Here is a 24,652-nt window from a genome sequence, read left to right as displayed (position 1 = left end):
TACCAGACTTTCTCCCCCTAAGACAACCATCTCTCACGTTCTGCTTGTGGTTCTTGATGATTAGACACAGTGGATGGTACCGTCAGCGTGGGTGTGACAATCCTTGCCGGCATTGGCATCGGAAGTCTCAGCCGCAGCAGAAGCGATGGTGGTGTAAGCGGTAGCATTGTCATCTTCGCAGTGAGCAGCACCGTCGACATGGGTGTGGCATGACTGAGCGGCAGAGGCAGCAGCGGAAGGAGTGGTAGAGGCAGTGGAGGCGGAAGCATGGTCGTGATCGTGAGAATCTTGGGCTACTTGACCAATACAAGTTTCACCACCTTGTGCGATTTCGACAGCGTAGACGTGAGCAGCGAAAGCTTGCAGAGCGTCCGAGTCCATAGGAGAATAAGTGGAGTTGTGTTCGGCAAGTTCAAGAGCTGAAGCGTAATCTTCGGAGTAGTGACCAACGAGCTCATTGGTGATGGCTGGAACGTGGAACATCCTGTGAATCAAGTCGATGGACCAATGAGTACCTAGTGGGAATCCAGCGACAGTGTAACCGTTCATACAGAAATATTCGTTGTAAAACCTGTCGGTGTATGAGAGATCGCAAATAACAGTTTCGGAAGTGGCGTTGTCACCTCGCCAGTGCCCTCTCCACCCTGGCTGACCGCAATTCTATGAGATGAACAGCCTTCCATTTAGCATATATGCAGATCGAGTTACAGTCAGGTACAAGAAATCAGCCTTTTACTCACTCCGTCTGGGTTGTCGCATCTCAAGAGGACGCCTTCTTTGTTACTGGTCAACAAGCTGTCCCATACACCCACCACGGTAGAATAGGCCTCTTTCTCTTTACCGAAGTACATTTGGAACACGGGATCTTCAGGGCCGTTGGTAACGACGTATTCTTTGGCGAAGGAGGCGACTTCGAAGGTGTCACTGTGGTGAGATCACAAATTAGAAATATATCCGAAGAGTGCGAATGGCACTACTCACGCCAAAGCCTTTTGGAGCATCCTTCGTTGAGTGGAGTTACAACTTGAGTGAATCTCAACATCAGTTTTGTATTCTCTCAAATCTCTGACAAGGCTGATAGGACCAGCGGTGACCACAGACGCCAACATCGCAGCGGAGATCAAAGTTTTCGCAATCATGTTGACTCAAGGGTTGACAAGTCTTTTCGGTTGGAAAGGAATCAGGGGTAAAGTGATATGAGAAGTTGAGGAGGGAATTTTCTCTTCATATCACGCTACAAGCAGTCCGTATATATGTCTTTCAAGTTTGGTTGTTCGACGATGAAATCTTGAGCCCATTGCGTCAGATCGGATCAATTGTCCAGCCATTATGTTCCATTCACTTCGAGGTCTATGAATATGGCAATTACCGTTCAGTGAGGGGTCTCTTTGCAGGCCTCGGACCCTCAAAATGGTGTTTTGAGAGTACCACGATGGTCATCCACATTTGGCTGTTGAAGGACGGCTGTACACGGAGTGAACCATCATCGCTCTCAGACCGGTCAAGCCATTGGCAATGGGCGATAGGATAAGAGAGACAGCCGGTGGTCATTGGCCAGATATGGATTAAAGTGCCTGCCAAGATGCAAAGGTTACCCGTAGTATGGCTTTTGGGATAGAAATGATGTAGACTTCTAACCGAATTTATAATCACCTTCAAACCAGTCGAAAACTGCTCTATTATGTATACAAGTCGAAGCTTCCGTTATCCTAAGGCAAGTTGGGGGTAGTCGCACAACCTATACCTCGAACTCATGGCTAGCGATAAATCGAACTCGCGCCAAAATCTGGTATGACCTTTTGGGTACTCACTACATTGCGAATTCCATCCGCCCTTCCTCCGTGTTTGCTGGAGTATCATCAAAGCGAAATATCTGACAGCGGATGATTAGATAAGTTGCCAAGAATTATCTTTAGGTAATAGTGCTACTCGTGATCGTGCAAGACAAAGTACTCAAATACCAATAATCTCGTTCTAACTAATCTCGTTCTACTCCGCAAAGTTTGCTGATGCATTTCGATCCTGTGGCTTCGAATACGCATACATAGATGCATATTTGCTTTCGAGGGAAGTATCTATCTTGGCTGCGGATCTTGCCAAGCACGGTCAGCGTAAAATGTGCTCCCAGTAAAAATGCACAATGTGTTGGGCTCTTGTCGGCTAACGATCAAAGATCATGCAAGAGGGTTTGGGCGATTGAAACCACTTCGATGACAGGCGTACGCTCCACTCCCATCTTCTCGTGCGAAAGAAGGGTTGTCAAATTTTGACAGTATCATGATGGTTTCATTCTCGGTCCAGTTCTTCCCACCAAGAAGTATATAAGTTTGAGCTCAACGCAATTCTAGATATCAAGCCCCAATAGGTTTTTTTGCGAAGAAAACCCCTCCCAACGTCCGCGATGAGCTTGACTATATTGTTTGCTTTGCTGGCAGTCGCTGCGGTCAATGCACAATTTGGACCAGCAAGCTCCTTATCAGCCAGTGGATCAAGGTCAACTAGTGCGAGAGCTGCGACTACCAGTCAGTCAGGTGCTCCGATCAATTCGAGTGCGTCTAGCATTTCAACATCCCCAACAAGCTCGGGTGTACCTGCGCCTCCTACCGAGTCAGTAGGCTGCGTTCTTCACGTGGATCATTACCACTGTACTGGTACAGCTCCTGGTTATGAAGCTAGTCCTACTACTGGAGATCCGAATACCCCAAATCCCACTGAAAGCAGTTACTGTTCTTGGCGTGAGTGATTAATTGACGCCTGGTAACTTCAACCAGAGTATCGGGGTGCTGATTCAGTTGGTCAAACAGATGAAACGCATTGGGATTGTTTCGACTCTGCGGAGGAGTTGGAAGCTACCGGGTCTGCTGAAGATACAGGCGAATGCATCATTCACGGTAAGTTGAAGAATGTGCCTTGTGACGGGTCAAGTTATTCTGATTCGATTCTCCCTGGGCAGTTGGCCATACGCACGGTGATTGTTCCGCCGAGGATTTAGCTTGCGGAGCAGTGCTTCTAGAAAATTTCAACATGCCATTGCACATCGGAGCGTTGTTCATCATTTTGGTCACCTCTGGACTTGGAGCTATGATTCCTTTGGTTACTGGATGGGCAAGAAGACGAAGTTCAAGTACTGAGAGCTTGGACACTCTTTCTACCCTGGGTGACTTCGACCAGCAAACGGCCTTTGGAAGGAAAGCTGGAATCTGGTCAAACATCTTTTACATTGCTAAGCATTTCGGTACGGTAGGTGTCCTCCCAAAGTCTACTTCTAGGTATGAACTTGAACTGACTTGGAAGAGTGTCCTCAGGGTATCATCATCTCCACCGCGTTCATTGTATGTGATCTGACGCCATACAGAAAGGCATGAATATATTATGTAGTACTCACAGTTGATTTAGCATTTGCTGTTCCATGGTTTCGTTATGTTCCAAAATGAATGTGTAGGACATTTAGCGTACGAATCGACTGCGCCGGCAATTTCGATGGCAGCCGCTTTTGTGACTTTCTTATTCGACTTCATCGGTTCAAGAGCTGCTCATAAGAAGTATGAGCATACTCAGTCAGTAGAGTCACCTAGGGCGGAGAAGGAAGCAGAAAGGACTCATGATCACTCGCACGACGGGCATGATCATGGCTATGACTTGGTGCTTGAAGGTAAACAGAACTGGGGAGTTGTTTTGCTTGAAATGGGTATCATTTTCCACTCGTGAGTTGAATGGGCAATTTACCGTAGGAAGGATCAATCGCTGATTGCTGCGTACAGCGTCATGATCGGAGTGACACTCGGTGCTGGAAGCGGTAACGGTTGGGCTACTCTTCTCATCGTCATCGTATTTCATCAATTCTTTGAAGGACTGTAAGTAGTGATCATCCATCCTGTTCTAGTAGCCATGTTTGTTGAAGCCGACTACAGAGCATTGGGTGCGCGAATAGCCCTTCTCCGAACGATTTCTAAGCCCAAACAATTTCTCATGGCTTTGACTTTCACCCTTATCACCCCAGTGTGAGCTCAGCCCATATTATCCTGAGTACTGTCCGCAGAAGCTGATCACATCTACCTGGGACTCAGTGGTATCGCCATCGGCATTGGAGTACGAAAATCCTTCTCGCAGAACGGTAAAGCGTCTTTACTTTCCGTTGGTATTCTTAACTCCGTTAGTGCAGGTATCTTGGTGAGTACAGCTATACCTGGCTCAATAGGAAGAAAAAACTCACTCTTACGCATGTCCAGCTCTACGCTGCTTTCCGCCTTCTGTCATGCGATTTCACCGATGGCCCTCTCAGAGATGCTAAGCCGTTCAAGGTTATCGTAGCTATCCTTGCTATGGTGGCCGGTATGATTTGCATGAGCGTACTCGGGAAATGGGCATGAAGTGACGAGGGCAGTCGATTCGTCCTGCTGCGCGGTTGCACAACTTCAAACGGTAACAGAATGGTGCCTAGACCTAGAAGGCTGTTTCTGTAAGAGTGATGGGTCATATATAATACGTTCATATTTTACATATATCAGTATCATGAGTAGAATAGGGAACACCGATATGCATACTAAGGGATCACCTATAGACCCAATGTCCAATTCAGTCATGATACTCAAGTGAGAGATAAAATCTACGATTGGGAGACGACTCACTTTGCCATGGCCTTCAACTTGGTCCCAAAGGTCTCATCCCACAATTGGGTCATCTCTATACCTGGACCGGCCGCTACTGTGTCCTGATTGGTTTTCCATCCTTCCTTCACATCCGCCATAAATTCTTCTACGCTCAGAGCAGGTGCACCAGACTTCTTTTTGTTATCGTCCGGATTGGTCCTATCTCTGTGCAAATCTGATTCTACCTGAGGTGGAACAATCTCTACAACCTTGATCTTACTTTCTTGTCTAGCTAGTTGTTGCCTGAGGTTAGTCGTGAAGAAGTGTACAAATGCTTTTGTACCATTGTAAACTGGGTTGATCACGCTGAAGGGCACGAAACCAAGGACTGAAGATACATTCATGATTACTGCACCATTTTCGAGCTTGCTGAAATGTTTTTCTAGTAGAGTGACCGCAAGATGAATTGGACCTCTAATGTTGATGTTGATCTCTTGGTCTGCTGAATCTAGGTCGAACCCATACCCTTTGTGTTCAGGAGAAGATGTGACTTCCAGAGGCCGTTGTACACCTGCATTGTTGATCAAACAGTCTAAATCTGGGTGTTCCTTGGTGATCTTGGAAACGAATGAAGCGATGCTAGGTATGTCTCCTGTATCTAGGACGTAGTAGCCCGTCGCTCCAATTTCTTTGGCCGTCTCTGATAACGTCTTCTCGGTTCTACCGGCAATTATCACTTTTTTACCTTGTTTTAACAGCTCGGTCGCCATAGCTTTCCCCTGCGTCCACGGTTAGCTCAACCTTACAGTACAGGCCAAATCCAACTTCACTCACCAAGCCACCTCCTCCTCCTGTGATCAGAGCACATTTGAAAGATAGAGTATCTATTGGTGCCATTGTGATTGTCTATAGTATGTTTCTTGCGAGATCAGCTCTACATTCCGTGTAATCGGTGCGTACTATGTTATATAATCATCTGAATCCATTCTTCATTTTGTGTCGTCTCGCATCGAATAATCGATCTGTGACATCATTCACCTATCATTCACCGTCTCCACTTATAGAAACCACGTAAACACCATATGGTCAAGAACGGCATCTCGCGTCTATCAACGTGATTTCAATAATTCTTGTGTTTCTCGATAATAACGCTCTTTCCGTTAGGGCGCTTTCCGGCTATACTATATCTAGCTTGTGATTGTCCCATGATGATTCCTCTGACGAGGATGACAACCACTCAGCATAAACCAGTGCCATCATCAGCGTACCGTAGGACAAATACAGCGTCTGATGACGGGCAGTATAGTGCGCTTTGTTCGGACCGAAACACGAGTCTTGTCGCACTCACACAACTAATAAGGCCAACCACACATGTGGAATCGATTGTGTGGGTGTGTGTGCCTTTGTGGTGGCTCTGACCCTTGTGACTGAATTGGTATGTAAAGGTGCCCCTTTGCAGTAGAAAGGGCCGTTAGCGTCAAAATTCCCTCACATTGATTGAGTTCAAAGGAATGAATATGGTTTGGATGGGTGTCAGGCTACTAAGGGGTAACATCAATTCCCAGTGTGAACAATCTCAGAAAAGAGAAATCTGTCGATGTGAGTCTCATGAGTTATTGCAAGATATGCTACTGTCGAAACGATCTTTTCAATGCTCTTTCCGATCGATACATTCTTTTACAATAATCTATAACCCAATCCGATATTCCCTCCAGCAGACACCGATTTAAGATGGACACAACTCAATCTTATGACGACACATCGCCTTATATCGCGTATCAAGGAGACTGGAGCATTCAGCAGACCTGTATGCTCTTCTATTGCCGTCCTTATCTTGGTAGAACTTACGCTGACGATGCTATTTCCCTTGGCGTTAAACAGCTGATCCTTTCCTGGGCAGATATAAGAATTCAACTTTCCACTCCACAACCACAGATGGAGATACAGTTGTTATAGTTTTTGTTGGTACGGATATACAAGTGTTCGGAGCCCTTAGACCAAAGTGAGTATTGTCGAGAACCTTTAATCCAGTACTCTCCAACATCTTAGCGGAAGAAGTACAATGGGAAAACAGCTATTATTTCAGACACTGACTTTTGCGCATCCTCAGTCATGGGTTTCTTTCCGGTCTGATAGACGGTGGTGATAAGCAATATCTTAATGGAACGGCGAGAGATCCAGAATTGTATCAGCAGATTTTATTTGAAGCTCATAATCTAGATAATAAGACTCATACTGTGTTGATGACAAATGAAGCGTTGTATGATACGTCGTCGGTAGGAGGTAACTGTGAGTCAGCAACAATTCCCCTTCTCTGGTCCCCATTGAACCCGCCGCGACTACTAAAATCTTTCATGTTAATAGGGTTTGACATCGATTTCTTCTCCGTGAACGGCACGCCTATTGCTTCGACTTCAGACACCGCATCGTCGACCGATCTACCTGGCAATCCAGCGGCGTATACAGGATCAGCAACTTTCGAGACAGTTCCTCCTTCAGGTGTGGTACCCCCTCATATAGCTGGAAGTCCAACAGCAGTACAATTGGCTGTCAGCGTTGCTCCCTCTTTGGCGTGAGTGTTGCATCTTTTGGTGTCGTACTGCTTCACGAGGCAGTTTTCTATGTACGAATGCTAACGCAATGTATGACGTGCATTATAGGATCGGACAGAGACCTATCACAGACAATATAGCAAGCTCGTCATCCTTAGCTTTAAGCCAAAACAATGTTTTAGTGCTTCTGAGTGGGCTGTGTCTGGCATGGTCACTAATGACACTATCAAGAAGAGGCTAAACGGACCAAAACGTATCTCATACCCTTTCGACAGGATGTATCGCCTCTCTCACAACCTTCTCAAGAAGAAACCACATCCACAGTGTTGCAGCATCTCGAGATCGTCTCAGCAGGCTAGAGCACCGAGCCGGGGCTAGTCTTTTGTATCGGTAGCTGTTGTACTCATCGAATTACATGTATGTTCTCCCCAACGTATACTTCTGGGAAGTCAGCCTAGAACGACCTGCGGTATCGCAGGCGTCAGCCGTTCAGATGAGCGCTTATTAGATATTAGCTGCTGAGGCCACCTGCTCGTTCGTGATGATCTCTTGTCCAGTCAGGGGAGCAACGGTATACATGGTCAAACTATTCTATTGAGGCGCAGTCAGCAATCATGCACATCATTGCATCATCCATGAAAGAAAGCATACTCACTACTCTAGAAAATTACATCATCATCTTTGCCCTCATCCAACATGTCAGCCCCACCGGCATTTCCTCCACCAATACCTTCATCTTTGTGCAACTCTCCACCGCCTTCTGTAAATTCTGCATTCTGACCTTCTCGCGATTCGTTTGATTTCTCAGCATCTCGTTTCTTTTTACCTTGAACCTTCTTCAATCGGAAGAATTCCTCACTATAACGGACATGTAACATGTGAGTTCGTTGCACCACATTTCGAGAAGCAACAGTGAGGAGTATTGGCAGCCAAAAAGGAACCGATGTTGGAAGGGAACTTACCGGTCCATCTCGTCTAATTCTGAATTGATATACTTGATAGTATTATCCAATCTGGGTATGACTACGTGCTCGATTGCATTCACTCGACGATTTGTAGCTCTGATTACTTCATCAAGGATGGTGAAGGCCGTCTATAGCATGCTTTAGTGAAAATTTGAAGGATGATAGAACCCATGCATGCCTAGCTCACCTGTAACGAGGCCAGCTCGACCAATGTTCCCACCGCTTTCACATATGTGTCTCTGCACTTCTGGATTTGCTGACCACCTCTACTCAGACCAGTGAGATTGAAATCTGTAATCAATGGTCAGTGCGATCGTCTGAGCCTCGTGACCGTATTCGACTCACCACTAGCATCTTTACTTCTTACACCGTCGAAAGCAGGTAAAACTACACCACTGACATTCTCTTGTCTGGCTTGTACCGTATAAGAAGCTTTCTTGACCGATTCTTGTACCTGATATCCAATATCTCCTGCTGTATATGTGACTTCAGCAAGTGAGAATGAAGCAAGTTGAAGTACTCTTCCCATCAACCTTTTGGCCTAAGTGTCATAGACGCATTGTTCAGTATCCGGGCATACTACATCATGACGATATAACTCACTTCGTCGACCTTCCTTAAGATTGTTCTAAATCTAGTAGTCAAAGCATCCCTCTTCTTCGCGAGTAGTGAATGACCAGTCTGAGCACCCTTCAATCGACCTTTGGTCAAGGTCAAATTCATACGTGTTGGGCTATGTTCGATATTGTCAGCTACCCCGCTGAGACTATCTATTAATCTGCCGAACAATTTCAACCCACAAGACAGATTCCCTTGGACCGGTACCGGACATCTCGACAAATGTATGGTCCTGGGTTTGATATCTGAAAGAAAGTAGTTTGGTGTTATGCTAAATAAAGGAAGAACTAGATACGTGAAATGACGATTGAATAGGATTGAAATGATATCGGCGCTTCCGGTTCCAGTTGAAAGTACGTACGGTGAGACCCTCCACTTTTATGAACAACCTTGTTATTCTTTTCTTATTTTTGCGACAACAATTGTGATTCATTTGTATCTTGTATATTCAATACATGTATAAGTTCTTGTATCATGCCGAGCTATGATGAAGATGAGGAAGATGAGTATTATAACGATGAAGAAGAGGACGATGTGAGTTCATCAAGCTATCTGAAATACTTAAGCCATCTGTTGACATCTGTTGACATCCTGTCAACTCCTTAGGACGACGCTATCAATGGCGGGAATGGAGACGAGGACGAAGCAGATCAAGAGGATGGTATAGAGTGAGTATCAATCAGATCAGCCTTATGGGTAAAACCGAGTGTCGGCTTTACGCTAATTCCACAATTCAGAGACGGCTCAGATGAAGTTGGGTCCGAAGGGGAAGAAGATGCCGATGAAAACGAAGAGGAAGACGAGGATGAGGATGAGGACGGTGATCATGATCATGACGATGAGGAAGATGAGGCTGAAGATCACGAAGACGACGATAATGATGAAGAAGGAGAATTAGATGCCAGCACCGAGGATGAGGGTGAAAGAGCGGATAATGCAGACGGAGACATCACGATGGACGTAGCGGAAGAAGAGACTGGTAAGCTCGATGCACTTCCATCTTCGTGAATTAATCAATGAACTCACTTGGATATGGCTTTTGAACAGGATCAATCAGGAAATCGAAATCTCCGTCATTGAAAGCTATCTCGACACAGAATCTCCCACCACCACCTCATCAAATACGGCGTAACCTATTTATACCATCTTATTCAACCCCTCCTAAATCCCTATCAATAGAAGCAATAGTTGGTATTCCCTTGCCTTCGCCCGTTCATTCTCTCGCATCAACATCCTGTCTTTCCTACCTACTCGCGGGAAGTCAAGATGGGTATATTCGAGCGTATGACTTTTGGGGAAGTGTCAATGGTGGACAGATGATGACTGCTCAACAAAGAAGTGTTGTCGGTCTAGGAGAAACCATCAACAAAGCAGGAGTAGGAAGAGGATGGTGGGCAAATGAAATTGAGGGCGTAAATGGCGGTGTGGTCAGCAAGAGGGTAGAGCCCGTATATAGTATAGCCTGTGAAGGAGATGGTCTATTTGCAGTGACCGGAACTCAGGTATGATGCTCCTCCTATATCCTTGTCAATCTTCCAGCTGACGGTATACTGCTTATTCGTATAGTCTGGACCTATCAATCTGACAACACTGCGGCATGCTCCAGGACATCTTGTACATTCGCTCAGGGGACATACTAATGTTGTTTCGTGCTTGTCGCTGTTACCCAACGAAAAAAGCTTGCTCAGTGGTTCATGGGATGGGTCCGTTCGAGTGAGTCTGCAGTCACCTGCGATTGCATGGCCACGTTGCTGGTCTAAAGCTTATTATTCATATTTAGGAGTGGGACCTGAATACTGGTCAGACTGTTCGGACATACCCTACGCACGGCGCGCAAATATCATCCTTGGCACTGCGACCATTCACTCATCCTCTATCGCCATCTCCCTCTCCACACCGGCGGCCCGAAGTAGACGATGACAGCGAGGAGATTGATGGTGATATCACCACCAAAGAGAATACTTCCATATCCGCTGGACCCAATTTCTTCGATAAGAAGAATGAACCGGAAAGTAATGACAACGAAATCGATCAGGATCCCCAGCCCATCAAGGATGATACTTCGGCCGTGCATTCAGTCAACGGAATGAACGGCGCCGATATACGCAAAGACGATGAGACCAAAGAGAATGGAGACGTTGAGATGAGGGAGGCCAAGTCGCCATCTAATGACTCGTTGTTCGGTGGAGACGACGATGACATGGACGGTGAAGGAGAGACAGCACCGCCTTCAGTCGTGCCCTCCAAAGCACCTACACCATCCCGCGATATCACACCCACCCTGCCAGCATCCAAATTGAAGGGAATGGGATTAGCTTTACCCGGTCAACCTAAACCACCAATACCGCCAGCACACACAGACCAATCTACTCCAGCGTCATCATCTACAGGTGGTGGTCCTCTGTTCTCGCTTCAATCCGCAGGGGCTGGACCATCTACTTCTCGTCAAGCTGCTGCTCACATCCCCTTGCTTAGCTCTACAACATACAGGTCTTTCTCGGATGATGTGTTTTTAACAAGTTCGATGGATGGCCAAGTGGTACTGATAGATAAGAGAGTACCCGCCGGGGAAGGAGTGGGAGTAGGAGTCGGTAGATTGATGCCTGGGGATAGAGCTCCACCGTGGTGTATGTCCGTGAGTGACCCGAACTTCTTGTCTATCTGTCGGTGATGAGGTAATGCTGATAGGGCGCTACTGCTTACTAGGCTTGCTGGTCTTCAAATGGGTCACAGGTATTAGCAGGTAGAAGAAACGGTACAATAGATGTATGGGATGTTCGGCGGTCGTCTTCCTCCTCAGCTCCAAATCTGCTACGGACTCTAAGGACTCCGACGGAATCTGGTCCAATAAGCTGTTTAGTGGCTTTCCCAGATGGGCAACATATCGCAACGTAGGTATCATTTTTTCTACAATTTCGAACGTGTTCCACACAAGAACCTGATGATACGTATGATCTTTTCAGTGCATCGCAAGATAATATCAGATTATGGAATACGTCAGATTACTTTGATCTGGATGAAAGTCTCAAAAAGAAAAGCTCTAAGCCGCCTTTCAAAATCATAGCAGGCCATCATGGTGGAACAATATCATCTATGAGTGAGTGTCTTCGATGAAATATTTGACTGGAAAGGTGCGACGAGCGCTGAATATAATATATCTTTAGTTGTCGATCCTACTGGTAGATTCTTGATAACAGCATCAGGAGATAGAGGCTGGCAAGGTGAAAGTACGAAAGTAGTCTTGATTCATGAGGTTAAATGGTAATTCCGTCATCTGTCGACCATTTTGCCTCCAACTATCGCATAGATAGATACCAGCCAGTGCACCTCAAGAATTAGAGATATCCCGAATTTAATATTCTTGATCATGGAGGGATGCTAGGGATACATACGCCTATTTTTATCATACATATAATGCAATGTCCTGATTAAAAAGGCAAACGAGTGTAAAATCTATCAATACTGAGTTTGTCCCTTATAATAGCAATAATCTTTGATCAAGAATACCCATCTATACCTACTTCATTTGTACTGATTAAAGTTCGACTACTATGGACCTGATTTAGTTGAATATGTTGTCTTCCAAAATTTGACACATTTGTTTTTATCTGACTTCCACCCTATTTTACAATCGAATTTACATCTCCCTTGATCACAACTTGAATGGCCTAAGGCGACACCTGGAATTGCAGAGCAACTACGGTTGGAGGCTTAACAGATGGAATCATGTACGTAAGGGGAAAATATACTCACTCTTGTCCAGCGGAAATTGTGGCATTGTCTTTTTGACCCGTGTTCTCAGGACTATATGGATTATATAGACAACCACCGCAAGATTCCAGATCATTCATCGTATCTACGCACTGATGTAGGAACGCAAGGTTCAGTAGTCTGACTCAATGGAGCGCATCATTTATATAAAATGTGAATATCTGGCTTACCTCAAAACTATTTGGATCGTCCTCCAATTGACAAGAAGTGAAACCTCTTGGACACCATTGATCTTTCATTGACATACTTTCTTGTTGGTTTAATGAATCCAAGCGACGTTTGGCAGTTTCGACTTGTTCTCTCCTGGCTAATTGTGATGCTGTAGCATCTGCAGGATGTGAGTAGAGCTAGTATGATGGTACAAGAGTTCAGTTGGAACGTTGGGTAAAAGAGGGAGAAATATCTTCGAGCTCACCCTGTTTACTTGATAATCGCAGGTTTGAGTACTTGGCAGTGTATATGCAGATCCACAAGCATATAAGAAAGTGTTACCTGAGGTCTAAAAAGTGTCAAATTTGTTCATCAGTCAAACTATTGTCTAAGTACAAATTCGGAATAGCTTGTGAATAGTGGACTGCGAGGTTAATTTACTTACTGGCCAGATTGCCATATAGCGATAAGATCTACATTGATTGAAAATTGCGAAAAAATCTGTTGAACTTGATTGTATTATAGCACCGGTGAATTGATAGGTGTTAGTACAAGAAATGAAATTGAATGTGGTATGAGTTATCTTTTCGATATGATCGATTTTATCGTTAGCAAGATGAAATATATGTAAAAGGATGATGGGTTTAACTCACTGAAACTTCATAATTACCACCACAATTACCTGGATTTCCATAAGCTACAGAACCGGTTTGAAAAGAGTTTGAACCGCATGAACAACCACTTGTTGTTGATGTCCAAGCTGAATAGATATATGAGGTATCTCTAGCGTAGCAGTAAGCCTAAGAATCCAATATCTTTAATCAGCGGGCAATCCTCTTATTTGAAAAGCGGGAATCTGTTTTCGAACAGATGATTTTATTGAGGTGGATAGAGTGAACTCACTGCACAAGCAGATGCACTTGACCAAGCTCCAGATTGGGCACCTCCATTAGGTACATAACCCGATCCTGCACATGTTGCGAATATTGAATTGTACGTCGCGGCAAATACGAGAGACGGTATAGTCGATAAGATTGTTAGAGCTACAATTATACATGAGGTTGACATTTTCGTCGTAATCTTTTGGTTGATCAGCAGGAATGGGAATGAATGGTTGATTAATCTTGAGGAATGAGTAGGTCGGTAAATCCCAAACAGAACAATCGAATGAGTAAAACCCTATCTTATAAGACCAGAATATAAGGCTTTTTATCGTGTTGGTAGCTCGATTATTTTGGTTAGTACTTATCCTATCAGATGACGAAAAGTGAAACATCATGTTGAAGATATTTTTGATATGACTCATCATTCTCGTTAATGGACAGGAAATCAAGGTAGCATGATTCATTCCAATGAGACACTTGTAAGTACCATGTCACTAGAATAAGGTTGTTTGAAGTGTCGGGGAAGGTTGTGATGAGAAGAATTCGAAAGGGCCGGTAAATGCATGTTGTGAATGATGTGATTCATTGTTTGACTTGTCTCATGTGATAAAAAGGCTGGAATGGATAATCATAATAAGCTTCCTATCGGAGTCGAGACACCCCGTATAAGTTTCGTAATCAATCAATCGATTCTCTATATGATCTACAAGTATTCGTACCTTACACGTAACCTTACTGACTTTGTGAGTTCTGTATAAAGTGAAACAAGTTGTTCATGAAGCGAATAACCATGTGAATAACCTGAAAATGAGTGATCTAAACAAAACATGAAATTGTGGTCCTATCGGTAGGTAAAACCGATCCGAAAGAGATGAACACGGATCACAAAGCTTGGTAGGTTTATCTGGACTACCGGCCCAATTCATGGTTTCTCAAACATAGAACGCCGCTAACGCTGACGCTAAAGGCGAAATGCGAAACATGTACGTAACGAGGTGCCAACATGTTCCCATGCGAGGATATCATGATAAGTGCGTTAATGCATGCAATGATGAGTGATAGAATATAGGAAACATTACAGATGAAAATGGAAATGCTATTATGTTTGATCGCGCAGGAACAGTGCGGGAGTTAGGGAGTAGGGGGGTTTCGTCAAGTTTTCAACACAACAACAACAACAAGACAATTGAGCTTAAGTTATCAATTCCTTCCTCTTCTAGCTGCTTTCAAACAAGCTTCTTCTAATCCACTTGTCCGTATGACTTTGACACCTCCATCTTCGAGTATTTTAACCCCTTCGCATTGTACGAAATCTGGAGGCTCTTCAACTCCCTGTGCGAATACAGTGTATCAGCACAATTGAAATGATGAGAAAGGGAAGAGAGAGTCAACTCACTAGATATACAGCTTTAACTCCAGCTCTTACTAATTCCAAAGCACAACTGGGTCCGCCTGATGTTCTAACAGAACAAGGTTCCATTGTAGCATAACAATCCGCATCTTTCAATACTTCTTCTATACCAGGTAAAGTAGTTTTCGAGGGTTCTTTGACATCGGGATTTGCATCTGATGATACAGTTTGTTCGCTTGACGTTGGATTATTTCCCCAACCTCCAAAAGAAGCTTGTAATTCCCCATATTTTGTTCTGAAATTAGTAAGAGCGTTTGCTTCAGCATGTGTGTTTCCTGGAATCTGCCTGCTCCATCCATCTCCTAATATCAATCCTTTCGATATATCGCCAGGCGTAGATGATTTGGGGGAGCCATAAGCGGAAGGGAAAGGATCGAATTTGCTTGTCGATGCTAAAGAAGTATAATGTTTAGAAGAAGAAGGTAAAAATAGTGTTGAGCCTACACAAAAGGCTGTTGGTGAGACTTCGCAATTGAGTGTCAAATCAAGAGAATGCTGCATGAGTGCAAGAGCAAGTGGATCTGCGAATAAAAGAAGATCATCAGTAAAACGCAATTTCCGATTTTCAGTTGATTATGACAACTCACCAGAAGTAGTATTTTTAGCTCTATCTGCCATCTTGACCGCTTTTTCCATTGTTTCCTTCTGTGTGTTCTCAGGTGTACCCTTGATAGCGTTCACGGTGATACTGATAGTCTCGTCTGTATTTCGTTTGTCATGAATTGTGATTGTAGCTTTTATATCGTCTTCATTGACGTCGTTGATTGCGGGGTAATCACCTCCACCGGGTATTGTTGATGAATCCCCGACGGTGATTGGAGGTTGTGGCACTGATGACAACTCTACAAGTATCTTAGTCTTCTGATTAGGAGCAAGAGTGAGATTGAGAGTGGTCACGCAAGCTTGAGGTGAAGGTGAAGAGGTATTGTCGCTTTGACTTGCAATTGCAGGTGTAGCATCACGTTCAACCCCCGTAGTCTCTGTTGTTTCTTTTGTGATCATGAGTGATGTCGATGTCTTTGGTGAGCCAGACTGAGTTGATTCAGACTGGATATTATCCTTTTCTTTGATTTTATCTTTCTTCTTATCCTTTTTGCCTTTGTCAGACTTATCCTCATCATCATCTTCCAACTCTCCATCAACTTCAGCCTCGCCATCAAAGCTAGAATTATCAACATCTTGAACACCCAATTCAATTAACCTATTTGTATATTTTTCGATTTTTTCTTTTTTCTTCTTTCTTCTTGCGATTTTCAATTTTTGCATTATTCCTTCCACTTCCTCTTCTTCAGTTTTGGAGAGTGCAATTCCTACATCGTTCTCATCTCTTATTAAATTGATTTGAGCGAAAGAAGTTGAAGGTATCCCATTGAGTGTGATGACAAATGTTTTATCATGTTTAGATATATTTGTAAGTATGAATGATTGTTGCTGTTTGTTTTTACCTTTCTTGTCATTGTCATTAGACTTTCGATCAATCGAATCATACATTGTAGTTCCACTTCCACATGCTTCAAGATTGACAATTCCGAAATCTAACGTTGAAGGTTCAGCTTTGAAAGCGGGTATCTTCCTAACGACAGCTTTTACAGAAACAGACTGATCATTATAACTATCTAAAACATTTTCAATCGTTATACTTTCTTGATAATTTCCTGTCAGACTTGGAGTGAATGAGAATGTAGGTACTTCTTTCCTTCCGAAAGCTGAGATTACTCCGTATCGACCTAAACCCAACTTAAGATCTCCAGAAGCGATTGATCCTGAAGTTCTCAACCTGAATAATCCTAGAGTATCTGATTTATTATGAATGACGATCGTCTTTGAACGAACTTCACCTTTATCGCACCCTCCAAAATTGATCGAAGATTGCTGAACTTCCAATACACTTCTCACGCATGAAGACCGAATGATCAGATCCCTTATAGGTAATTCCAAAGTAATTTTCTCTATCAGCTTCTCATCCATCTGACCTGTTTGTTCTGATGAGAGACCTCGACCAGCTTCATTGAGTAGTGATTTATCGAATTCCAATAATTTGATGAATACCCTTGAGTCTGCCCTTTTCGCACGGATGCCTACGTGAGGTCGAGTCGAGCCGTTGGGGGTCATGACTACGATGACAGCTTTGGTCTTTTTCGAGTCAACGCTAACCGTTCGAGCCGGTATGAGTTTTCCGGAAGTAATGACATTGTTCAATTCCTTCTTCAAGGCTATTGTTTTTCTCACATAAGCTTCTTCTTCCTCCAAGGTTGAGTGAGTGATCTTGGATTTGATGGAGTCATTCTGTTCAATAGCAAGCAACAACTCATCGATAGACATTTTGGACGGATCCGAGGGAATGTTGGAGGTGTTTTCGGTCATTTTTAGGTCAACGGGACGTTTAGCGGTCAGAGCTGGAGATTTTCGACCACCAGTTTCAGGAATGATACGCTGCATTACTTGCGAAGCCAGGGTAGCAAGATTGAGGTGCATGTCAGGCTTGTTTGAGGAATTAGCCGGCGGTATCGATACAGGCGAAGGGTTGTGAGTGGGTGGGACAGTCACAGATTTGGGTTGAGGAGAAGTCAGTGATGACGCATTATTGCTTTGTTTGGGAGATCGAAGGTTTGAGGGGGTGTCAGAGGCGACTTGTCTGTGATCCTTTGGGTCAGTCTGGGAGTTATGTTGGACGTGTGAATGTTTTTTCTTGGTTTTGGCTTCCTTGGCTTCTTTACCAACAAGACCTGATGCCTTGGCGACAGCTGCGAAATCAAGTTTGGGTACCTTATCATGCTTCCCAGATAACTTTGTCTTATCTTCAAGTTCGATTGTATCGAGAAGAGTGAATCGCTTGGCACGAGGTGATCGATGGGCACATACAGGTGGTCCACTCGCCAGATCCAGGTATTCGTGAGGTTCAAGGAGATTTCGATCTTTGAAAACGACAGAATTACCATATAACTATTTCACGTATATTCAGCCAAGAATTCAGGATGCTTGTCCCTTAGCGATTTTACTCACCTGAACAGGTCTTCCTCTTCCTCCTTTTTTGAGAGCGACAGCAACTTGTTGACCTACACTCTTACCTTCCTTGTCACCTTCCTCTTTTTTCGCTCGCGTAACGCTTTTCTCTCGGACTTTGTTAATTTTGGATTTGACTACGCCTCCATTAGCCGAATTCTTCTCGCTGAGCTCTTGGAGAGTTTCCATAAATCTTTCTTTCAGTTCACCATTCGGAGGAGAAATCATCCTTTCCAACGCCAGATTGCTTTCATTCTCAGAGTATCCAGCTGTGCTTCTGTTCGGACCTATCATGGTTTTGGGAGAAGGTATATCTTCAGCTTTTATGTACAGTTCCACATCTTCTGGCTGAGATGCGTATAGATCAAGGACTAGTTTGGTATTGGAGAGGTTTTCGAGGTGCATCGTGCGGACCGTGGGAGCATTTATGACAACATTACCGAAGTCTAAGAAGTTACTGCCAGATGGAGTTAAGATCCTGTATAAATGCGAATGGAGAGTGAGGTTATAGACTTAAAACGACATGCAATAATTAGCCCAAAAATCCTCGTCTAGGATGCGGAAGCAAGGAAAGCGTCACCTACCGTCAACATTCTGCGAACGAATCTCGACAACCTGATCGTTGCCCCTATTCAAAAGATTTCTAACGAAACATTCTTTCTCGTATCTCTCATTGATCCTCCTAGGGAAGAATTCTAAGCGCTCTTCGATAATCTCTCCTGGAGGGATGACCACGATATTCTTGGCTGAAGAAAGATTGATCACTTTTGATATAGTGGCGATTTCAATTTTGGTAGACAAATCGCTCAAGTTTTGGATTTTGAGGCTTAAAGTCTTGCTTGCTCCGACTGTAACTTTCCCAAAGTCAAGCACTTTTCCTTCAGGCAGTGAGATGAAGGAAGAACAATGCTCAATTGTGCAATTTATGCTAATTTTTCTGTTTCCACCAGTCGCGATCGAAGATGTTGTAGTGGAGGACATGCTCAGTTGTTTGGAACTGGCCGTTGAGGAACTGTCTTTACTTGATAGATTGTTCGAAGTCGATCTCGAATGTTGGGCAGTGCCAGAAATAGTCTCAAGGTGGACTTTGAAGTTTGATCTTCTCAATCTACCTGCTACTTCTGGTGGACTAGATTTGTCTACCGCCGGACGATGTAAGACATAGATTCTATATTCGGTACCTGGTCTCATGGTCACTTCTTCGATTTGATTTGGAATGACTTGCTCGTTGGTCAAAGCAGTGAAGGAAGTGTTGGAACTCGACTTGACGTGCAGCATGGAAGAGCCATGTGATGTGACTTCATTACCAATTCCTATATTCGATATCGTTGCACCACCGCCAAAAAATGGGGGTTCAAAATCCTCATCTTCATCTTCAATTGATTCACCATCCATCTCGTCACCTGTATGCATTAGATAACTTGATGTGCGACTCGTAACCCTCGATAAAGGTCTTGAAGGGGGTTGAGAATGATCTCTACAAGCTTCACTGATCCCGCCAGCGGAGTTCCTATCGACATCCACAAGTGGTGATGCAACAGTCCATGGTCTACCAAAATCACCAGGTACAGACGTAGTTTTCGCTCCTAGCGCTTCAGAGCTGTATATAGACGAAGGCGCTTTAGATCTACGACTATACGTTGTTGAAAGCGGAGATTCGGCTCTTGTATCTCTAGTCTCTCTCGGTTGTTGGAAAAATTGCTGTTGCTGGATTGGTTCCCTTCCTCGAATACTACTTTCCTTGGTTGAAGATCTTGTAAGAGCCATCGTACCTGATGTTGCGGCTGAACCGCTTCTTTGTCGTTCTTTTGAGGTTTGATTTTGATTAAAGGGTAAATGTAGATCTTCGTCTAAATCTTCTCCAGCGACACCAGCGAGTCGGAATACCACGTCATAACCTTCTGTTGCACTAAACTTAACGTCTATAGGTTTACCTCCATTGTTCTTACAGGTTATTGTTTGTTTTGACCAAGTTCCATCTAGTACTTGACCAAAATCCAGATTGTTCCCACTCAGGACCGCTAATGAATCATCCGATTTTGAAGGAAGTATGGTCCCGACAGCTTTACAGCTGATTACGTTGCCTGATTGATTGACATTGGATATCAGAAATGTAAAGTCAAAATTATCTTGAACGATACCTTTCGCTCTCATTTCTAACCGAAGGTGTCGTGATGACAAGGAAGGCAAGGGAACAGGTCGAGAGGAATGATCTACACCGAAGACGTTCTCTGAATCTAGATCTCGAAGCTCAAACCATACCGCCTCTTTGAATGGGGAAGAAACAACTGTTGTTTTCCAGACTAATTCTATTTCCGATCGGTTGACCAGCAAGATATCCCGGTGATAACGACCTCCAACGACTGAATTATTTCCGAAATCAACAATCATTTCTCCTGAGGAGATCTGTGAGCCAATCACGAGTCCTTGCACAGGATCCATTGGGGCTGCCGTGAATAAAGATCGACAAACTGTAGCGAAGAAAGGTAGATTGATAGTCTGATGTGAGACTGTTGGTGGGGCATGTGGCGGATCGGGGGACAAGAGGACGGAAGAAGTGATAGCGCGGATGGTGATAGAGCCGTGCACTGAGAAGGACCTATGAACAGGTTCTGGCCGGCGGGAAGATTGAAAACCCTTGACACTGCCTGCTTGGCTTGACCCGCCGGACATCGAGCTCAGCTCTGATGAGCGACCGTCGCTTGGTGATCCCACTATAACGGGGGACACTTCAGAGGAATGCGTCCGGGATGAGACAGGCTTGACTCGTGGAGTATAAGCTATGTCATCTATCGGCGATACAGCGGAGTCGATTGGGGTTGTAGCAGGGACGCTATGAGAGGGTTGAAACGCGAAAAATATGGTGATAGTAGTCGCAGGCGGTAAGGTGATATGTAATGATGGCGAGCCAGCGCTAGTAGATGAGGAAGATGTTGATGAAGCAGATGAGCTCGTACCTGTTACAATCATTCTTCGGTCAGCTATACATGCTTCACACCTCGAAATTGCTCAGCTTACTATTTTCTTCTTCTCCTAGCCAGAAGATCAATTGAGTTGTCAAATCACTTTCTATTTCAACTTCCACCTCACTTTCAGCTATATTTCGTAAACCAAACGAGCGAACTTTCTTGTGTCCCACGTCGCCATCAAGGTAAGTCGACTGAAGATGTATCCACCCAGAAGGTACATCCATGATCTGAATAAGTTGTTCTTGTTTCGGTAAATTCAATTTGCTTCCTGACATAGCTGTGAGTACTACAGGAGTCGAAGAAGTAGGTTGAGGAATTGTTAATGGTTTAGAGGGTTGAGGGGGAGGTACATTGCCTTCATTGACTTCTACACTTGCTGCTTGACCATCTTCTTGACCAGACAATTCGTCTTGAGAGCTTGAAGTGGGGGATAACACACCTTCTGCTAATCCCATCAAACCTTTCATTCCTGCTTCCACCATCCCTTCGATACTTTGTACAAGTTGCGACATGTTGCGCAAGTTTACAGTAGTAGTGGTAGGGTACCTGTGTCGTACAGGAAAGGGTAGAAGAGAGAATCAATTTGGAGTAGATGCCAGAAAGACCAATGGTCTGACTGGATTATTGATTCTTCATTTTCCAAAAAGCAGAGAATAGGGTTAGACGGGTTGAACCCTCTCTCTCTCTCTCTTTCTCACTTCGATGAGGTGTCTCAGTGCTTTCTAATTAAGATGACTAATATGCCTAACCTATTACTATTTTCTAAATTTGAGCTCCTTTGAGTGAATGCGGAAGCTTTGAGATTGAATTTGTCACGCGAGTTGAGTAGACGAATGAAAAACCTTGTATTCAAGGTCGCACGAGCAATACCGAGCAATTCGAGTTATATTATAGCTATAGCTGGAAGCAGTGTGACAGCATGAGGAGAATAGAAGGTGATATAAGCCGATGTTGTCGGATGACGGTTGGATAAATACACAGAAAGATCGTCGTATAGGATAATAAGGTTGCCTGTTGAAACTTGGTCGTACACTTGCGTAACAAGTGAATTGACAATGACCCAGGTATTGAATGACGAGTCTATAGTCTGAGAAATAATCTATAGTGCGTGTATTGGTATGTACGGGCTGAAATGGCCTTGTGGGCCTGCCTCTAGGAGGAGATGAGAGTGATATGCAGCTGAGAAAAGAAGAAAGAGAAAAGATATTTGAGATTAAAGCATGAATTTGAGGGTAATGTACATTACGGATGCTGACGGGATATACAATTGCTTTTAGTGGCAGTTTATTCATTTATATCGATTACATATCTCATCGGCACCGAGGTTCAAAACGCATATGCATACATGTGTAGCATTGGTTTAAGCGGTCACAAACATTAAAGAAAGATATAATTGCATGGAATATACAAATACAGAATGATATTACAAGTTAAAGCAAGAACAACCGAAGATGTTGACTATTTAAGCACTATTACGCAATTTTTCAATTCCACCAGCTTTCTTGATCATCCTTTTGATTTCTCCTTGAGTTTTCTGCCATACATTCAATTTCCTATCTCTTGCCATACTCTCATAATCATCGTTATACTTCTGTACCAGACTGCTTAACCATGTCTTCTCAGAGCTCGAGCTATGTCTCGTCACAGGTGCTGCAGTTGAAGAGAGTTGTTCGAGTTCTAAAGAAAAGAGGATTTTCCCATCAGTATCGTAAGGAAGGAGAGGAAGAGCTTGTACTAAGTATTTATACTCACGTTTCACGACTTCTGTCTTCCCTTCTACAGGCTCTTTTTCTCCTTCATCTTCCGCGAAAGGTACATTCCCTTCTTGTTCTAATTCTTCATCTTCATCAATTATAATATCAATTACATTGCCTTCTTCATCTCTGATAATTCGACCAAATCCTACTTTGGGTTGTTGTTCTTCAATCTTTTCAGTAGAAGGAATGATAGGTAATTTGACTCTTTGTGATCTAGAAGAAGTAGATTGATTGGGTATTGGTATAGAAGGTAATAATCCTAATGCAGCGTAACTGTATACCCAATATTCCAAAATCAGTCAAAATGGTTTCACCTATTATTTCGCAGACATGTACATACTTTTGGAAAACAGTTTTCTTTTTATCCCAACCTTGTTGTAAAACTTCTGGCCCTTTTAAAGGAGGAGCTCGTCTTTGCTTTTGATGTAATTTCCTTATTCTATGAATAGAAGGTTTAGTCGATTTATGTGATTTTGCTTTTGATCTTTGTCTAGGATTAGCCATTTTTACAAACCTTTTCTCTGCTAAATTGTAATGCTTATTCTTTATATAATATGAATATCGATGATACTTGATAGATAGATATCCATTAAATGACATTTCCCAAAAAAAAACCTTTAAAATCTCTTAAGAGTGGTACCTTTGTATACTTACGTAATGAAACCATGTTTTACCCTGAATCCGCACCAAATTAATTATACTGGTGAGGCAAACATCATCGTCATTTCACATCTCTATCACTTTGTCATTTCTATTACATTCCTTCTTAATTCAACATTAGATTAGATATACATATTACATATCTTCTTATTCTCACTACTGTAGCTTCAGTGACAGACGCAATCACATTATTAAAATGGGTGGAGAAGGTATGTTCCCGCTCATATATTCTCCAAGGGTAGAATGGACTATAGCTGATCTTTACTTTATCCTCACTCCTTATCTCACCTTCCTTGGTACGGTCTTGATGCTATGCTGGATATCTCGAACGCTTTTGCTCTTATAAACTCTATACCCCTTCCTCAGGCTGGTTATTCCTCTTCGCGGTCTTAATGGCTGCCGTGCTATTGTTCACGATGGTTTTCTTCGTAAGTTACTGTTTGTCGCGTGATAAGCGCTCGTCTTGTCTAAGTTTATTGGCAATATGCTAATAACAAGGATTTTTTTCCAGATTATCATGTTCTCCGATCTCGAATGCGGTATGTTCAGCTGCTCCTCCCGGGTGTGTGGTCTGCAAGCTGATGAGTTTGTACAGATTACATCAACCCTATTGATCTTTGTAACAAGCTCAATCAGGTGGGTTCTGCCTGGTCATTATTATTCATCCCTTTGTTCGAGCCCCTGAGGCAATACTCGAATGTCTTTCAAAAATCTTTCAAGGATATGCTAGCTGACATTCTAGTTCACACCTAGTTCGTCCTTCCTGAAATGATCGCTCACGCTTTCCTCACTTTATGTTTCCTCCTCTCTGGACAATGGTTGGCATTTCTATTGAATGCTCCTTTAGTAGGATACAACGTTAACAAGTGAGTTTTCGGGATTTTTCAAATCAATACTTATGAGTTATCTGCAAATATTCAATGCTCATATATAATACATCTCAGGATAATGGCAAAGAATCACATGTATGATGCAACAGAGATTTTCCGTACTTTATCAGGTCACAAGAAAGAATCATTTATCAAACTTGGTTTTTACCTTGTTTCATTCTTTTACTACCTTTACAGGTGAGTTGTATCACATCAAAAACAAAAAAAAACTATCATTACACGAAAACCTATACTTACGATAGGAAACGTTTTTTTTTCCTTTCGTTATTGCAGAATGATTCTCGCTCTAATCTCAGAAAGCGATTAAACATTTAAATACTCTTTCACATATACGCTTAGCCGATGATATCAATAATAGGTGAATATAAACACGTAATACGGGATAGACGAGTAAGAAAATCCGGAGTAAAGAGGATGTGAATATCCAATTTAA

General features: G+C 43.3%; 10 protein-coding genes across 10 annotated transcripts; 4 read left to right on the top strand and 6 right to left on the bottom strand.

The window, feature by feature from the left end:
* Positions 1–60: 60 nt before the first annotated feature.
* Positions 61–1,139, bottom strand: I206_105731 (uncharacterized protein; the record flags this gene model as incomplete). Its single annotated transcript, XM_019155115.1, has 3 exons — positions 61–660; positions 741–924; positions 982–1,139. 3 exons carry the CDS (start codon positions 1,137–1,139, stop codon positions 61–63), a joined length of 942 nt encoding a protein of 313 aa, XP_019011269.1.
* Positions 1,140–2,401: 1,262 nt separating this feature from the next.
* Positions 2,402–4,370, top strand: I206_105730 (uncharacterized protein; the record flags this gene model as incomplete). The annotated part of the gene is made up of 9 exons (XM_019155116.1): positions 2,402–2,735; positions 2,805–2,891; positions 2,954–3,240; positions 3,306–3,332; positions 3,397–3,704; positions 3,762–3,854; positions 3,912–4,001; positions 4,068–4,170; positions 4,230–4,370. The coding sequence occupies 9 exons, from the start codon at positions 2,402–2,404 to the stop codon at positions 4,368–4,370; spliced, it is 1,470 nt and encodes a 489-aa protein (XP_019011270.1).
* Positions 4,371–4,624: 254 nt separating this feature from the next.
* On the bottom strand, positions 4,625–5,486 carry I206_105729 (uncharacterized protein; the record flags this gene model as incomplete). Its single annotated transcript, XM_019155117.1, has 2 exons — positions 4,625–5,368; positions 5,424–5,486. The coding sequence occupies 2 exons, from the start codon at positions 5,484–5,486 to the stop codon at positions 4,625–4,627; spliced, it is 807 nt and encodes a 268-aa protein (XP_019011271.1).
* Positions 5,487–6,320: 834 nt separating this feature from the next.
* Positions 6,321–7,382, top strand: I206_105728 (uncharacterized protein; the record flags this gene model as incomplete). The annotated part of the gene is made up of 5 exons (XM_019155118.1): positions 6,321–6,396; positions 6,471–6,591; positions 6,700–6,878; positions 6,954–7,161; positions 7,250–7,382. 5 exons carry the CDS (start codon positions 6,321–6,323, stop codon positions 7,380–7,382), a joined length of 717 nt encoding a protein of 238 aa, XP_019011272.1.
* Positions 7,383–7,800: 418 nt separating this feature from the next.
* Positions 7,801–8,938, bottom strand: I206_105727 (uncharacterized protein; the record flags this gene model as incomplete). Its single annotated transcript, XM_070203175.1, has 6 exons — positions 7,801–7,999; positions 8,104–8,234; positions 8,294–8,397; positions 8,452–8,647; positions 8,710–8,839; positions 8,907–8,938. The coding sequence occupies 6 exons, from the start codon at positions 8,936–8,938 to the stop codon at positions 7,801–7,803; spliced, it is 792 nt and encodes a 263-aa protein (XP_070059276.1).
* A 260-nt stretch (positions 8,939–9,198) lies between these two features.
* I206_105726 (uncharacterized protein) lies at positions 9,199–11,989 on the top strand (the record flags this gene model as incomplete). Its single annotated transcript, XM_019155120.1, has 9 exons — positions 9,199–9,258; positions 9,331–9,392; positions 9,462–9,703; positions 9,772–10,226; positions 10,291–10,437; positions 10,505–11,359; positions 11,431–11,615; positions 11,688–11,821; positions 11,889–11,989. The coding sequence occupies 9 exons, from the start codon at positions 9,199–9,201 to the stop codon at positions 11,987–11,989; spliced, it is 2,241 nt and encodes a 746-aa protein (XP_019011274.1).
* Positions 11,990–12,273: 284 nt separating this feature from the next.
* On the bottom strand, positions 12,274–13,713 carry I206_105725 (uncharacterized protein; the record flags this gene model as incomplete). Its single annotated transcript, XM_019155121.1, has 7 exons — positions 12,274–12,421; positions 12,478–12,587; positions 12,666–12,842; positions 12,911–12,994; positions 13,091–13,228; positions 13,299–13,445; positions 13,549–13,713. The coding sequence occupies 7 exons, from the start codon at positions 13,711–13,713 to the stop codon at positions 12,274–12,276; spliced, it is 969 nt and encodes a 322-aa protein (XP_019011275.1).
* Positions 13,714–14,729: 1,016 nt separating this feature from the next.
* I206_105724 (uncharacterized protein) lies at positions 14,730–21,424 on the bottom strand (the record flags this gene model as incomplete). The annotated part of the gene is made up of 6 exons (XM_070203174.1): positions 14,730–14,861; positions 14,926–15,461; positions 15,528–17,883; positions 17,944–18,455; positions 18,528–20,900; positions 20,962–21,424. The coding sequence occupies 6 exons, from the start codon at positions 21,422–21,424 to the stop codon at positions 14,730–14,732; spliced, it is 6,372 nt and encodes a 2,123-aa protein (XP_070059275.1).
* Positions 21,425–22,374: 950 nt separating this feature from the next.
* I206_105723 (nucleolar protein 16) lies at positions 22,375–23,173 on the bottom strand (the record flags this gene model as incomplete). The annotated part of the gene is made up of 3 exons (XM_019155123.1): positions 22,375–22,589; positions 22,665–22,942; positions 23,010–23,173. 3 exons carry the CDS (start codon positions 23,171–23,173, stop codon positions 22,375–22,377), a joined length of 657 nt encoding a protein of 218 aa, XP_019011277.1.
* Positions 23,174–23,525: 352 nt separating this feature from the next.
* On the top strand, positions 23,526–24,526 carry I206_105722 (uncharacterized protein; the record flags this gene model as incomplete). Its single annotated transcript, XM_019155124.2, has 7 exons — positions 23,526–23,625; positions 23,696–23,757; positions 23,841–23,868; positions 23,925–23,965; positions 24,083–24,195; positions 24,274–24,396; positions 24,493–24,526. 7 exons carry the CDS (start codon positions 23,526–23,528, stop codon positions 24,524–24,526), a joined length of 501 nt encoding a protein of 166 aa, XP_019011278.2.
* Between the last annotated feature and the right edge of the window lie 126 nt (positions 24,527–24,652).

This window comes from Kwoniella pini, chromosome 7, assembly GCF_000512605.2.
Source record: "Kwoniella pini CBS 10737 chromosome 7, complete sequence".
NCBI classification, from domain to species: Eukaryota; Fungi; Basidiomycota; class Tremellomycetes; order Tremellales; family Cryptococcaceae; genus Kwoniella; species Kwoniella pini.
Note: the sequence above shows the minus strand (reverse complement) of the source record. Positions and strands in the feature narration are given on the sequence as shown.